This window comes from Vipera berus (assembly GCF_964194415.1).
Source record: "Vipera berus genome assembly, chromosome: 4".
Taxonomy (NCBI): Eukaryota; Metazoa; Chordata; class Lepidosauria; order Squamata; family Viperidae; genus Vipera; species Vipera berus.
In genome coordinates this window covers 4,698,383-4,714,772 of record NC_138206.1, presented here as the reverse complement: position 1 = coordinate 4,714,772, position 16,390 = coordinate 4,698,383, and the positions used below count along the sequence as shown (strand labels likewise).

The 16,390-nt window shown below is 47.3% G+C and overlaps 1 protein-coding gene across 3 annotated transcripts in view; it reads left to right on the top strand.

Annotated features, from left to right (window-relative positions):
* The window catches only part of UVRAG (UV radiation resistance associated), a gene marked incomplete at its 3' end in the record, with an annotated part of 110,784 nt that extends 94,609 nt beyond the window's left edge, over window positions 1-16,175 (top strand). For all 3 annotated transcript variants that reach the window (XM_081327821.1, XM_081327822.1, XM_081327820.1), the window contains 2 exons: window positions 8,870-8,961; window positions 15,485-16,175. In XM_081327821.1, the coding sequence (XP_081183947.1) occupies window positions 8,870-8,961; window positions 15,485-16,175 (783 nt within the window). The remainder of the gene's footprint in view (window positions 1-8,869; window positions 8,962-15,484) is intronic.
* Between the last annotated feature and the right edge of the window lie 215 nt (window positions 16,176-16,390).

Genomic DNA, 16,390 nt, shown 5'->3' with positions numbered 1-16,390 from the left:
CAGGTCACCACACCAAAAAAAGCACCTGGGTTTTTTTTGTGTTTTTTTTGCAGTGTCCTTGGCCATCGGAACTTTGAATCGGGGCCTTAAGTAATTTCAAAGAGTTGCTAAGTGAACGGTTGTACGTGGAGGACTAAAAACTGTAAATCGTGGTCCCGGGACTGTGGGGGGCACTGCATATGTAAATTGTGACAAGGTGGGCGGCAAACTAATTTGGCAAATAAATCAATAAAATGCAGGCCGAACATATAGTCAGACGACTGGGGGTGAAGATGTCAGAACTTCAGGACTCGGTTGTAAATGCCCTGTCGTAACTTAGGGACTGGTCATAAGTCAAGAGCCACATTTGCCACACATCGATGTAATTTGGAGGTTTTACATTACAGGTAGTCCCTCGACTTACATCAGCTCGTTTAGTGACCATCCGAAGTTACAACGGCACTGAAAAAAGCGACTTGAGGCACTTTTTCACGCTTAACGACCGTTTCAGCATCCCCACGGTCACGTGATCAAAATTCAGAGTCAGCTTGGCCACTGACTCATATTTATGACGGTTGCAGCGTTCCAGGAGGTGCTTTTTGCTAACCTCCTGACAAGGGAAGCCAGAGTCACTTCATAACCGCGTGACTAACTTAACAATTGCAGTGATTCACTTAACAGCTGCGGCAAGGAAGGATGGTAAAATGGGGCCACAACGATCTTGCTTAGCGACAGAAATCTTGGGTCAGTTGTGGACCCTGCAACAGTGAGTCAGTTGCCAAGCGGCCGAATTTGGATCACGGGGATGCTGCAGAGGTTATAGGTGTGAAAACCGATCATAACTCGCTTTTTTTCAAGGACTGTTGTAACTTTGAATGGTCGCTAAATGAATGGTTGTAAGTTGAGGACTTTCTGTAAAACGCCGATTAGGAAATGAAAAGCATTGGATAATCCCATGAAATTAAAAGATAGGCTGAGAAGCGAATAGGGCATTTTGCAAGGGCAATCAGAGGGGGGAAAATTAATCCTGCTTTTGTTCTCTCGTTCCTGTTTTGCCTTCTGTTAAATTCTCGTAAAACACATGGACAATATTTGTTCTAATGAAGGGAGAATTCTCCTGCCTGATCAGTTCAGGAATTGACCGTATAGCAGATTAGTAATTTAAACCAACCTCCTTCCAGTTTGAAATTTCTTGACATCTATAATATTTTTTTACTGCTAGATCTGAAGTTTCGATCACAAGGTCTTTGGGGGAAGGGGAAAAAAAATCCTTTTTGTTTTCAGCGTAAGATTAAACCTTTACCGTTCACGCAAACTTGTAACTTGTTTTAAACTCCAGATTTTCTTGGCCTTCTGAACTTTTAACCGTTTTTTTGGAAAAGAAAAAAAAGAGTGCTTGATGTAGCTTTTAGATTAACGAGCAAGTTCCCTTCAACTGAGATCATACAAAGACAAATACACTCTCCGTCGGGCTGAAATCTGACAAACCATTCCTTAATGGCCGCGAAGAGTTTATATAAATATTAAAGCATAAAAGTTTGAGAAAGCTTCCGGTTGTAATACAAAACCTGGTCTGGCTGTAAAGAGTTAAAACGCAGGTTAGCGTGTTTTTGAGTTTTGAAAGATTACAAGGCCTCACAGCCTTTTTGGGTTGCCCTTTTTTAGCACAAGTCACATAAAATAACTTGTTCCGAGTCAAGTCATGTAAAATAACTTGTTCCGAATTACAAATAAAAGTTGGTCTTAGTTCCCTCACTATTTTTCTCTCCCATGCTAGAAGGTCAGAATGTTGCATACGAGAGAACAGAACAGAATAGAATAACAGAGTTGGAAGGGACCTTGGAGGTCATCTAGTCCAACCCCCTGCTCAGGCAGGAAACCCTATACCATTTCAGACAAATGGCTGTCCAGTCTCTTCTTAAAAACTTCCAGTGTTGGAGCATTCACAGCTTCTGGAGGCAGGTTGTTCCACTGGTTAATTGTTCTAACTGTCAGGAAGTTTCTCCTTAGTTCTAGGTTGCTTCTCTCCTTGACTAGTTTCCATCCGTTGCTGCTTCTCCTGCCTTCAGGGGCTTTGGAGAATAGCTTGACTCCCTCTTCTTTGGGGCGTCCCCTGAGATATTGGAACACTGCTATCATGTCACCCCTCGTCCTTCTCTTCGTTAAACTGGACGTAACCCAATTCCTGCAATTGTTCTTCCATGTTTTAGCCTCCAGTCTAATCATCTTTGTTGCTCTTCTCTGTAGAGGAATTCCAGGTTGCTTCTCTCCTTGATGAGTTTCCATCCGTCGCTTCTTCTCCTGCCTTCAGGGGCTTTGGAGGATAGGTGGCAGCCTCTCAAATATTGGAAGGCTGCTATCATGTCCTCCTTAGTCGTTCTCTTCATTAAACTAGACCTACTTAATTCCCTCCATTGCTTTAGCCTCCAGTCCCCCAATCCCCTTTGTGGCTCTTCTCTGCAATTCTGGCCCCAGTTGGGTGTTTCTCCTTAATTCTAGGTTGCTTCACTCCTTGATGAGTTTCCATCCATTGCTTCTTGTCCTGCCTTCAGGAGCTTTGGAGAAGAGGTTGACACCCCCACCCCCTCTTCTTTGTGCCCCCACTTCAAATATTGGAAGATGCTATCATGTCACCCCTAGTCCTTCTTTTCACTAGATATGCATCACATGCCCAATTCCTGCAACCGTTCTTCCTATGTTTTAGCCTCCAGGCCCCTAATCATCTTCGTTGCTCTTCTCTGCACTCTTTCCAGACTCCCAACATCATTTCGATGTCATCTGAGATGCAATATTCCAAGGGTGGTCTCGCCGAGGCCTTGTAAACACTTCACGTGACCTTGATTCTGTCCCTCTGTTAATGCAGCCTAATATTTGACTTGCATTTAAACCACGATCTTCAGCAAACCATACGCCCACCCTTGCCAAAGTGGTTAGGTGAACCATTGCGACTGATAAGTTGGTATAACTCTGTTGTTAAATGAATCTGGCTATTCCCCCCCTTGACTTTGCTTGTCAGAAGGTCGCAAAAGGGGATCGCCGGAGCCCCAGGACATTCAAACTGTCATAAGTACGAGTCAGTTGCCAAGCATCTGAATTTTGATCACAACGATCCCGGGGATGCTGCAGAGGCCATAATTAAAAAACGTTCATACATCACATTTTTTCCAGTGTCGTAACTTTGAACGACGTTGTAAGTCAAGGTCTACCTGTATTCTTGTCCTTCGGCTTCGATGTAGTGACTATAGATGTATTTTTACGAGGTTCAAATTACTGGAACAACCTACTATTAATATAGTTCTGACCAATAAGATGATAGTGTCCCCGGCATTATAAACATTCTCCTAGCTCTAATTGTGGTTACATTGTGCTAATCGCTTTTACTGCTGCTGTTAAAAAAAAAATCATCTGATTCTCCGGCGGGGTGCACTTTGTTTAAAAAAAACAAACAAACAACTGCATTTAACTTTTTATGAAAGCCAGCGATTCTCAAGTGCACAAAAATTCTTTCTTTTCTTAAAAAAAGAAAGCTAAAATGATCTCAGACACGGAGCCAAAAATGCTTTTATCTGACTTCTTTGGGATGGTGTTATTGACCACCGACAGCAGCTCTGGCATTCAGCCGTTTAAATGAAAATAGTGTCCAAATTGTAGAGAAGAATCTTTTTTCGTAAGTAGGTAGTCCTCAACGTATGCTCCCGACTGATCCCAAGATTTCCGTGGCTAAGCGAGACAGTTGCTAAGTGAGTTTTGCCCCGTTTTGCGACCTTTCTTGCTGCAGTGGTTAAGTGAAGTGAATCACTGCAGTTGTTAAATTAGTCACACAGTTGGGGAGAAACAGGCTTCGTCTCAATCCTGACAAGACTGAGTGGCTGTTCATACCGGCATCTCGGGCTGACCAGCCTTCTCCATCATTAACAATAGGGGATGAGGTATTACCCCCGGTTGATAGGGCTCGCAACTTGGGAGTCCTCCTGGATTCACGGCTCAATTTTGAAGATCACATAGGAGCCGTGACCAGGGGGGCTTTTGCCCAGGTTCGCCTGGTGCGCCAGTTGCGTCCCTATCTGGACCGAGATGCTCTACGTACAGTCACTCATGCGCTCGTGACCTCCCGGTTAGACTACTGCAACGCCCTCTACATGGGGCTGCCCTTGAGGACCACCCGAAGGCTTCAACTGGTGCAGAATGCAGCCGCGCGAGTTTTGATGGGAGCTTCCCGATACTCCCGCGTAACACCTCTTCTCCGTGAGCTGCATTGGCTTCCGATTGCCCTCCGGGTGTGATTCAAGGTGCTGGTAATGACCTATAAAGCCCTAAATGGCTTGGGTCCGGGATATCTGAGGGGACACCTGCTGCCGGCATCATCTTCCCATCATCCTGTGCGCCCCCACAGGGAGGGCCTTCTCAGGGTACCGCCGGTTAAGGAATGCCGGCGGGTTATTCCCAGGGGAAGGGCGTTCTCTGTGGGTGCGCCTGCCCTATGGGACCAACTACCCACAGAACTTAGGACTGCCCCCGACCTTCGCTCATTTCGCCGGGACCTGAAAACTTGGCTCTTCGATCTGTTTGGTCCAGACTGTGGGGTTGTTAATTTAACTGGGTTTTAGATTTACTCTTAGGGCTTGAATTTAATTTAATTGTTTTAATTCAAGGTACTAGTAATGGTATTCAAAGCCCTACATGGCAGGGGTCCGGAGTACCTGAGGGAACACTTGCTGCCGGCATCGACTTCCCTCCGCCCTGTGCGTTCCCACAGAGAGGGCCTCCTCAGGGTGCCACCGGTCAGAGAATGTCGACTGGTGGCCCCCAGGGGGAGAGCCTTCTCTGTGGGCGCCCCGGAGCTATGGAATCAGCTACCGGTTGAGCTCCAGACGGCGCCCGACCTTCGCTCCTTTCGCCGCGAGCTAAAAACATACTTTTTTGAACAAGCCGGCCTGGCCTGATGGGGGATTGGGGGGGGGGTTGTTATTGTTATTTTATTAGGTTTTAAAGATGTATTTTAGTATGTGGGCATTTATTTAATCTTGTTTTAACTTTTGTAATCTGTATTTTTATTCTTGCCCTGTTCACCGCCCTGAGTCCTTCGGGAGAAGGGCGGTATAGAAATATTATTAAATTAAATATTATTAAATTAATTGTTTTTAATTTTTTGTATTCATGGTTTTAACTGCCCTGTAAACCGCCCTGAGTCCTACGGGAATAGGGCGGTATACAAATCCAATAAAATAAATAAATAAATAAATAATAAATAAATAAATGAATGAATGAATGAATGAATGAATGAATGAATGAATGAATGAATGAATCTGGCTCTCTCTCCCCCCCCCCACTTGTACACTTTGCTTGACAGAAGGTCGCAAAAGGGGATCAGGTGACCCCGGGGCACTGCGACCGTCATAAATATGTGCCCGTTGTCAAATTTTGATCACATGACCATGGGGATGCTGGAATGGTTATAAGTGTGGAAACCACTCATCAGTCTGAAATGGTATAGGGTTTCCTGCCTATAGCAGGGGGTTGGACTAGATGACCTCCAAGGTCCCTTCCAACTTATTATTATTCTTACTTTTTTTGGGTACTGTTGTAGCTTCAAACGGTCACTAAACGAACCGTCGTAAGTCAAGAACTATCTGCTTTTGAAATGATGTTTGCCTTCCTTTAACTTTCTTAATTCGTTTTTTTTTTTTTACTGAATTAAAATCTGAAAAATAGGTCTTTCAAGAAGAGATGTATTGCTTGGGTATTGATGACACGCGATGGGTGTGGTTTTTTTTAAAAAGTAAAATTCGAAAAGGCATTAAGGTACGATGCAAATTGTGTTTTGTTTGGATATTTCTTAACTTGCTCAATAGACTCTTTCTCAGCAATAGTTTATTTTGCCTTTTTCTGGTCTGTGTTTTTTTTTTTACTTCCTGGTCTAGTCTGCAGCCAAAAATCTACTAACCAGGCCAATCCTGCTTAACTGTTTTGAGATCAGCCAAGCTTGAAGGGACTTCGTTACTTAATTTTCAGTAAATGGGTTCTTGAAATAGACTCCTTTAGCTGTGTGAATGACCGACTGCTAAGAAATTCAAGAGAATTTTCCCAGTTGTATATAAATTTAGCTTTTTTTGGTGGTCTGCCTTGCAAAAAGTGTTCCATAGCCTGTGATTGATTGTGCTGTTGGATTCCTGTGCCTTGCTTTCTGTCTAATTTTGCCTGGTCCTTGACTTACAGCCATTAATTTAGTGAACATTCAAAGTTACAGCAGCACTGGAAAAAAGGGACTTATGACTGTTTTTCACACTTACGACTTTTGCAGCATCCCCATTGGTCGCGTGATCAAAATTCAGACACTTGGCAATTGGTTCGTGTTTATGACGGTTGCAGTGTCCTGTGGTCCCTTTTTGCGACCTTCAGACCAGCAATGTCAATGGGGAAGCCAGAGTCACTTAACAACCGTGTTGCTAATTTTTAACAACTGCAGTGGTTCACTTAACCACTGTGGCAAGAAAGGTCACGCAATGGAGCACAAAACTCACTTAACAATTGTCTTGCTTAGCAATGGAAACTGTGGCCTCCATTGTGGTTGTAAATTGAGGACTACAGATACAGCAGGGGTGGAGTACTATGGCAGCTTTATGACCTGTGGACTTCAACTCCCAGAATTCCTGAGCTAGCATGAGGGAAAATATGGCCCTTTTATGACTTGTGGACTTCAACTCCCAGAATTCCTCAGCCAGCATGGAACTGTATGGCCCCTTCATGACTTGTGGACTTCAACTCCCAGAATTCTTCAGCCAATGGTCCCTTTATGACTTGTGGACTTCAACTCCCAGAATTCCTGAGCCAGCATGGGGGAAAATATGGTCCCTTTATGACTTGTGGACTTCAACTCCCAGAATTCCTGAGCCAGCATGGGGGAAAATATGGTCCCTTTATGACTTGTGGACGTCAACTCCCAGAATTCCTGAGCCAGCATGGGGGAAAATATGGTCCCTTTATGACTTGTGGACGTCAACTCCCAGAATTCCTGAGCCAGCATGGGGGAAAATATGGTCCCTTTATGACTTGTGGACGTCAACTCCCAGAATTCCTGAGCCAGCATGGGGGAAAATATGGTCCCTTTATGACTTGTGGACTTCAACTCCCAGAATTCCTGAGCCAGCATGGGGGAAAATATGGTCCCTTTATGACTTGTGGACTTCAACTCCCAGAATTCCTGAGCCAGCATGGAGTCGAAGTCCACAGGTCATAGAACTGCCATAGTTGCCTACCCCGGGAGTATAGCATGAGTTATGTATGAATATATTGCTTGCTGTTAGTGGAGGTGGGTGATCCTTGTTTTTTGATCAGTCCGCCATCGGTATACAATGTACTACAGGGTTGTAGACCAGGGGTCCCTAACCTGTGGGCCATGGCTCACTCGCGGCCTATTTGCAACCGGTCTGCGTGAGTGGCCGGCTGGCACGCATGCCTCCCCACTTGTGTGAGTGGTGCCTCGAAGACTTCTCTCTTGTGTGAGTGCAGCTGCGCATGCATGCGCTCCGGCCTGCCACTCATAGCGTCCAGTTCCCCTCTTTCCCCCCACCCCCAGCCTGGGCTGCCAAGCTGCAAAGGTTGGGGACCCCACAGTTCTAGACAATCTAGTGTAACTCTTCCTTTACTCTGGATCTGAGGGGCGAGGTTGATGGGGAAGAAAAGTTGAACATGAATTCAGCTCTGAATCCAAACACTTACTGTATTTTCCGGCATATAAGATGACTTTTTAACCCGTGAAAATCATCTCAAAAGTTGGGGGGGTCATCTTATACGCCCAGTCCTGCCGGCTCCCGCCCGACGCTCTTCCCTCTTGAGGCAGCATCGCTCCCCGGCTCCTAAGGAGTCCTCGGGGATGCTGCCTCAAGAGGGAAGAGCGTCGGGTCCCTTCCCTCTTGAGGCAGCATCCCCGAGGACTCCTTAGGAGCCGGGGAGCGATGCTGCCTCAAGAGGGAAGAGCGTCGGGCGGGAGCCGGCAGGGCAGTCCTGCACACGCGCGCACTCCCCGGCTGCTAAGGAGTGCTCCTTAACAGCTGGGGAGCGCGCGCTTGCGCAGGACTGCCCTGCCGGCTCCCGCCAGACGCCAGCCTGCCCTGCTTCCTCCACAGTGAGAGGGGAGGGCGTGCCTTCCCGGGCTCGCTGATTTTCCGGCGTATAAGACGAAAAATCTTGAAAATCATCTCAAAAGTTGGAGGGTCGTCTTATACGCCCAGTCGTCTTATACGCCGGAAAATACGGTATTTTCCTGTCTACTCGAATACACCCGAATGCTGCAGGGGTCAGACTTTGGAATTCTTATAATTTTATTGAACTGACTGGAGCCCAAAATGCAATTAACCCTGAAATTAGTAGGAAAAGGGGAACAGAGCGAACTGTAGGGTAAAGGGGAGAAAAGCAGCAGGGCGGTAGAACCAACGTAATGAGTTTACAGCCTCAGCTTTTTAACTCTCCATAGTGTCTACTAGTCGCTTCTTTTTAAAAACAAACAAACAACAAAGCCGTCTGATCAGTAAATCCCCAAATCAGAATTTTATTTATTTTTTTTTCCTACCTCAAGCACCGCATTTAGAAGCCGTTTCCCGACGGCAATAAAAGATGTATTCTCCTCTTTAAATTAAAGCCAGTTAATTTGGCCATCTCTGCTAGTTCCCTCAAGTGTCTCAGGAGTCAAATTTTGAACGTTTTTCTGTATTAAGAATCTTCAGAGTTATCTCTGGGACATCTTGTGCCCGTCTCGTGGATGTTAACAGCGTCTCCGAGACATATCGAGCATCCTCCTATGTGTGCTCGCATATGACCTCCCTGAGGTCCACTTGAAGCATCCCTAGTTGCTGGGAGTTATCTTCTAAATGTCTCTGTTCTCTCTCCGTAGCTTAGATACCAGCATGGCCTGGGGACTCCAGATTTAAGGCAGACACTTCCCAACCTGAAAAACTTCCTGGAGCACGGTCTGATGGTTAGATGGTGAGTAGTTCCGTTTTGCTTTGCATCACAGTGCAGGTCATCTTCGACTTAACGACCATCCATTTAGCGACCGTTTGGCACCAGGGGGGAGAAAAAAGGACGTTACAGCTGGTCCTTGCATTTAACGAGCCAAGGGGGCACAGCGGTTAGAATGCAGGCTACTTCGGCTGCCTGTCGGCTGCCTGTCAACTGCCTGCAGTTCAATAGTTCAAAGGGAGGGAGGGAGGGAGGAAAGAATGAAGGAAGGAAGGAGCCGTGGTGCTGCAGTGGTTAGAATGCAGCTTTTGCAGGCTGACTGCCCACAGCCAGCAGTTCAATCCTGACCGGCTCAAGGTTGACTCAGCCTTCCATCCTTCTGAGGTTGGTAAAATGAGGACCCGGATTGATGCTGACTTTGTAAACCGCTTAGAGAGGCCTGTGAAGCAGTATTGCTAAGTGGGAAGGAAGGAAGGAAGGAAGGAAGGAAGGAAGGAAGGAAGGAAAGAAGGAAGGAAGGAAGGAAGGAAGGAAGGAAGGAAGGAAGGAAGGAAGGAAGGAAGGAAGGGATCGATCCATGGTGGTGCAGTGGTTAGAATGCAGCTTTTGCAGGCTGACTCTGCCCACGGCCAGCAGTTCGATCCTGACCGGCTCAAGGTTTGACTCAGCCTTCCATCCTTCCGAGGTTGGTAAAATGAGGACCCGGATTGTTGGGGGACAAATAGGCTGTAAACCGCTTAGAGGGGGCTATAAAGCATTATGAAGCGGTATATAAGTCTAAATGCCATCGCTATTAACAACTGTCACAGCAGCTCCACATTCACACAACCAAAATTTGGGCATTGGAGAGCCAGCATGCATTTACGACAGTTGCAGCATCCTGGAGTCATAGGATCCTTCTTTGTGTGACCTTCCCAGCCGGCTTCCGACAAGCAAATCTGACGACAGAAGCCGGTTTCTTTAATGACCATATGATTCCCTGAACAACTGCCGTGATTTGCTTAACGTTTTTAAGTTGCAAAATCGAGCACAACTTACTGAACAACTGCCTTGCTTAGCAGTGGAAATTCTGGTCCCGCTTGTGGTTGTACGTGGAGGACTTAACGTGCAATAGAAAAGTAGCTAAAGATGAAACGTTTTCAGAAAAACACAGAATATGGAGCATTGCGCAGTTCTGCGTGCCGCCTTTATTACCGCAGATGCTCCATCTGCCCGGCTTACTAGGATTACTAACCCTGGTTTTTGCTGTCGTCCAGGAATGGCTTTCGTCGAGATAAGTTTTTTTTTTTAACCAAACAACCAAAATACTCCTGGCTAGCTTAAAGCTCACTGTTAATGCATGAAATCTGGAAAAAAAGAGTCCCTTTGAAAAACGTAAAACTTTCACTTGGAGGGAAAGATACGGCTATGTTATTGATTAAGGCCGGCAAAAGAAAAAGCAGGAAATGTGTTTTTCTTCGAGCCCCCAAAACAATCGCATTCCGGATCAGCCCTGGTTGAGGAAAACTGTAGCTTATAATACGTGTTTGGTATTCTGGATTTGGGCCAATGGAAAACCCATTGGGATCCTGGAGTGGTTTTACTCCTTAAGTAGAAGAAGGCCGATACCTCTCCCACTTTCCATTTTCCCACTCTCTCCCCCTCCCCAAATTCCACAGCCTCCCCATGATTGTGGTCCATAAAGGTAAAGGTTCCCCCACACACGCGTGCTAGTCGTTTCCGACTCTAGGGGCCGGTGCTCATCTCCGTTTCAAAGCAGAAGAGCCAGCGCTTGTCCGAGGACGTCTCCGTGGTCATGTGGCCGGCATGACTAGACGCCAAAGGCGCACGGAACGCTGTTACCTTCCCACCGTAGTGGTCCCTATTTTTCTACTTGCATTTTTACGTGCTTTTGAACTGCTAGGTTGGCAGAAGCTGGAACGAGTAACAGGCGCTCACTCTGCTACGCGGCACTCGGGATTCGACCCGCCAAACTGCCGACCTTCTGATCGACAAGCTCAGCGTCCTAACCCACAGAGCCACCCTTGGCCTTTTCTTATTCTCTAATTAAAGGACCATTTTTTATTCCACATAACAGACCAAATGTATATCCCACCACCCCTCAAGGAGCTGCTTCCCAGACAAGCCAGTTTTTCTACTTAATTAAACTAGTTTTAATTACGCTTCACATAGCATCTTATTAAGATGACTTTGCTCTCTATTGCTTTCGTTTTTGAGGGGATCGTTTGCCAGAGAGAGCACACGAGAGCAATCTGCAAGAAAATCCTGATGAATGCAGTTTTATACGTTTCACTCACAGCATCTCAGGTTGTGTGTGTGTGTGTGTGTGTGTGTCACGCGATCCCCTTTTGCGACCTTCTGACAGGCAAAGTCAACACGGGAAGCCAGAATCCACTTAACGACCATGTGACTAACTTAACCGCAAGGATCCATTTAACAGCGGTGGCAAAAAAAAAAGATCTTCAGTTGGGGCCAAACTCAATCCCTGTCTTGCTTAGCAACAGAAATGTTGGCCTCGATTGCGGTCATACGTCAAGGACCACCTGTACACCACCCCGAGTTCCCCTGTGAGTTCTGAAATATGATAAAATAAATTAAAAATAGAAATAAGAAAACCACAGAGCCGTCGGTGCTCTTCGTGACCACAGAGCAGTTGGATCCGTGGCCTTCTGCTGTTGTCCCAGAGAGAAGCTTCAGGGATTCGGCAAAATCATCAGGCAGAGTGTCTAAATCAGGGGTCCCCAACCTCCGGTCTCTGGACCGGTACCGGTCTGTGGCATGCCAGCAACCGATCCGCACAAACAAGCAAACCCCCATCCGTGGGATGCAGGCAGCACGCAAAACCACGCACCCTCCGGTCCACGGAAAAACCCCTCTCCACGGAACCGGTCCCTGGTGCCCAAAAGGTTGGGGCCCTCTGTTCTACGTGGCCAGGACATCTTTGAATGGAGAAAGGAAAGGGGAGAGACCTTGATCGTGTCAATGAGAAACGGGCTATGTCTTTCTCAAGAGGAGACCTGCAGATTCGGCCTTCAGCTGGGGGAGACCAGTTATGGCTGGGAAGCTTAAAGAAAACTCCAGTGGGTTAAAAATGGGGGAGCCCATAAGAAGCTAAAATCTTGGTTCTCCTTCCATGTTACCTTCTCTGATTTAGCCCTCTTTATTTCCTATCCCTCCTGTCATTCTGTTAGACCGGGCCGCGGCATGCCAGCAACCGGTCCGCACAAACAAGCAAAGCCCCATCCGTGGGATGCAGGTAGCACACAAAACCACACAGCCACCGGTCCGTGGAAAAATCTCTCTCGGTCCCTGGTGCCCAAAAGTTTGGGGACCTCTGGTCTGAATCTGTCATCTTCAAAGGCAGACCATGTCCACCTCTGGCCAATTGTTGAAGACTCAGCCTGTGCAGATGTGAGATCATAAACTGACCTTCCCTCCACCGATCACCAGATCACTTGCAACGAAGGGAAGGTGGATCAGGTTTTTGATCAGGAGACTGAGCGGAGCATAATTTTACGGCCAAAGACGGTGCAGAACAAACCATTCCTTGATTTCTTAGGACTAATTATGTGTAGATAATTATGTGTAGACGAGCTATGCTTCAGTGGCATTTTAACTTCAGACCTTAACCAAGTTTCTGTCCCACTGCCAAGAATCTTTTTTTTTTTTACGGTTGTGGCGAGATGTAAATGTGAGCAACACATCAAAACCTACAGATACAGATGTGTTTTCAAGGTGGGTGTTCCAATTAGCAGTTTAATCCTTATTAGGATTAAAGAGGCCTAAGAACCCTTATGCAAACTCAGCGGCTCCTGTATTCCTAGATAGTCTTCTTAAAGCTCTTGCAATCCTGGGATTCTTAGAGCTATCATCCTGAAGACGTGGAGCAAGGGAAGAAGGAGCAGAAAAATCCAGCTTTTACCGGACTGTGAAATCCTGCCTTCAAGAGGATTTTATTTTTCTGGGGTTAGAAAAGAGCCAAATGTTCAGAGCTTTGGCATTTAAGTCAAAACTAATCAAGACACCTGCTTCGTGACAGTTTGTGACGGGAGAGGATAATAATAATAATAATAATAATAATAATAATAATAATAATAATAACAACAACAACAACAACAACAACAACAATAACAACAACAACAATAACAATAATAATAATAATAATAAGAAGAAGAAGAAGAAGAAGAAGTAGTTGGAAGGGACCTTGGAGGTCATCTAGTCCAACCCCCTGCTCAGGCAGGAAACCCTCTACCATTTCAGACAAGTGGCTGTCCAGTCTCTTCTTAAAAACTTCCAGTGTTGGAGCATTCAACATTTCTAGAGGCAGGTTGTTCCACTGGTAAATTGTTCTCACGGTCAGGAAGTTTCTCCTTAGTTCTAGGATGCTTCTCTCCTTGACTAGTTTCCATCCGTTGCTTCTTGTCCTGCTTTCAGGTGCTTTGGCGAATAGCTTGACTCCCTCCTCTTTGTGGCAGCCCCTGAGATACTGGAACACTGCTATCATGTCACCCCTGGTCTTTCTTTTCATTAAACTAGACATACCCAATTCCAGCAACCGTTCCCTATATGTTTTAGCCTCCAGTCCCCCAATCATCTTTGTTGCTCTTCTCTGTACTCGTTCCAGAGTCTCGACATCTTTTTTACATCGTGGTGACCAAAACTGGATGCAGTATTCCAGGTGTGGCCTTAACAAGGCATTGTAAAGTGGTATTAGTACTTCACGTGATCTTGATTCTATCCCTCTGTTAATGCAGCCTAGCACAGAATTTGAGTTGTGTTGTCCACGGTGGTCTCTGAGCTTGGTGCCTTACTTGCAGACATTTTATGACCCAGCTAGGTAAGACCCCTCCCAGTGTTAGAAGGCAGCCTAACAACAGCCCAATCCAGGAACCACCAAAAACATTCCCACCCACACTGCCAGTGCGAGCCATTGTATATTAAAAAGAGCAAAACCTACTCCCTTTTAGCACTGACGATGTTACCTAGTTGGGTAATGAAACGTCTGCAAGAAAACAAGCAAGCTCAGAGAGCACCAAGGACAGCCTCGGCTGAGCTGTCAGCTACAAAAGTTCCCTTCGATTAGGATTTCAGTTACAAATCTGGAGTTGATCAGAAATGGGAAATTGCAGAGGGCTATGACTTCAGGCCCAGTAGCTGAAGCGTAGACTTATATACCCGTGGTGGCGAACCTACGGCACGCGTGCCGCAGGTGGCACGCAGAGCCCTCTCTGTAAGCACGCGCCCCGTCGCCCCAGCCCTAGGCCTTCAGCTGGGTTTTATAAAACCTTTTCGCTTTAGGCCTCCGCCGCCGCGTGCAAGAAAAAAAAAAAGCTTCAATCAATCAGTAAATTTCAACTTCTCGTGGGGAAAAAACAGATCTCGCAAAGTTGCAATTGATTGGTTGAACTTTTTAGGCCCACGCAGTCTGCCGTTACCACCGCAGCCACGCCCAGCCAATGGGCCACGCCCAGCCAATAGACCACGCCCACCCGGCAGCTGACAATACATAAGAGGGTTTTGGATTGCAGTTTGGGCACTCGGTCTTTAAAAGGTTCGCCATCCCTGTTATATACGGTGCACGTGGGATTTGAAAACTTTAAACTTACCTGGAAGTTAGGTAAAGAAGTTGGATGTTCTCTAATAATAATAATAATAATAATAATAATTTTATTTCTATACCGCCCTTCTCCCGAGGGACTCAGGGCGGTGAACAGGGCAAATATCAAAAATACAAAAATACAAAAGTTAAAAGAAAATTAAACATATGCCCGACTAAAAACAGTAAATACAAATATTAAAAATGACCGTAAAACCCAACCCATCCCCCATCAGGCCAGGCCGGCTTGTTCAAAGAAGAATGTCTTCAGATCGCGACGGAAGGAGCGAAGGTCGGGCGCCATCCGGAGCTCCACCGGCAGCCGATTCCATAGCTCCGGGGCGCCCACAGAGAAGGACCTCCCCCTGGGGGCCACCAGTCGACATTCTCTGATCGGTGGCACCCTGAGGAGGCCCTCTCTTTGGCAAGGAAATAGAAAGAAGAGGAACACAGCGTCCGCCATCTGTTTCGGTCGTAAGTAATTTCTTTCAGTGCCACTATAACTTTGAACGATCACTAAACAATTGGTTGGATAACAGAATGACGAGAGTTGGAAGGGACCTTGGTACTCTTCTAGTCCAACCGCTTGCTCAGGCAGGAAACCCCTATACCTCCAGTGATAGAGCGCCCACAGCTTCTGGAGGCAGGCTGTTCCACTGGTTAATTGTTCTGACTGTCAGGAAGTTTCTCCTTAATTCCAGGTGGCTTCTCTCCTTGATGAGTTTCCGTCTGTCGCTTCTCGTCCTGCCTTCAAATCATCTCTCGGCATCCTGTGCAAATAATTCTCAGCCGTAGGATTACCTGCAAACGAATAGCAGATCTGGGCAGTGTGTGTGTGTGTGTTTGTGTCTTGTGTTTATTTGGGGTTCTGGGTTGCCCTCCTAAGGTGGCAGAGCCCTTCTTTCGAAGTCCCGCTGACTTTAACCCTCCTTCTTCTCCTCTTCCTCGCAGCGATCGTCACCACGTTTCCAGCGCCATCCCTGTTCCAAAGAGACAAACTTCTGCCTTTGGGGGCCTGGACGTGGGCTCTTCCGGCAACCACCCGTCTCCGGACAAGGGGCTTCGCAAACGGGCTAACTCGGAGAACGAGAGACTGGCGCACAAGAGCCCTCTCCCGAGTCACCACTCGGCTTTAACCCGACCCATCGCCGGAGAGTCGGAGAAAAAGGCTGCCTCGTTATCCTCCTCCTTAGATACCTCCCTCGACTTAACGAAAGGAAGCCAGACGGGCGAGGATTTCCGGCTCGGTGTCAACGGCGAGAACAGGAGTTCGAGCGGCTCCCGGGATCCGCCGGAGGCTTTCCGAGGATCTTCTCGGGCCGTCAACGGCACCCCGTTCTCTGGCCAGCACCCCAGCGGTGCTACCGCTGCTCGCGAGCGGCCGAGCATCTTTTGCGGGGCGCTCAGCACTGACCTGCTATGTACTGTGGAGCAGGCGGAGGAGATCATGGGCCTGGAGGCCATGGGCTTTGCCTCGGGAGACCAACTCGGGGCCTTCAACTATATCCCGGTGGATCACGCGGTGGCCGTGGAATGCGACGACCAAGTTCTGGGGGAATTTGAGGAGTTTTCCCGAAGGATCTACGCGCTGAACAAGGACACCCCCACTTTCCGCCGGCCGCGGAAAGGGTCCGATAAGTAGCTCCAGGGCGCGGCGAGGAGGCCGTGCGGGTCACCGCGAGGAAGTAGTGTGTCTGGAGACCAATCTTGCACTCGTCACCCCGATCGGCTTGCGGGAGGGGTTCTCCAAAGGTGGCCAACGTGACGACTTGCAGACTACAGCTCCTGAGAATTCCCCAGCCCGCCACGGCTGACCAGGGGATTCTGGGAGTTGAGGTCCGGAAGTCATGGCAGGCT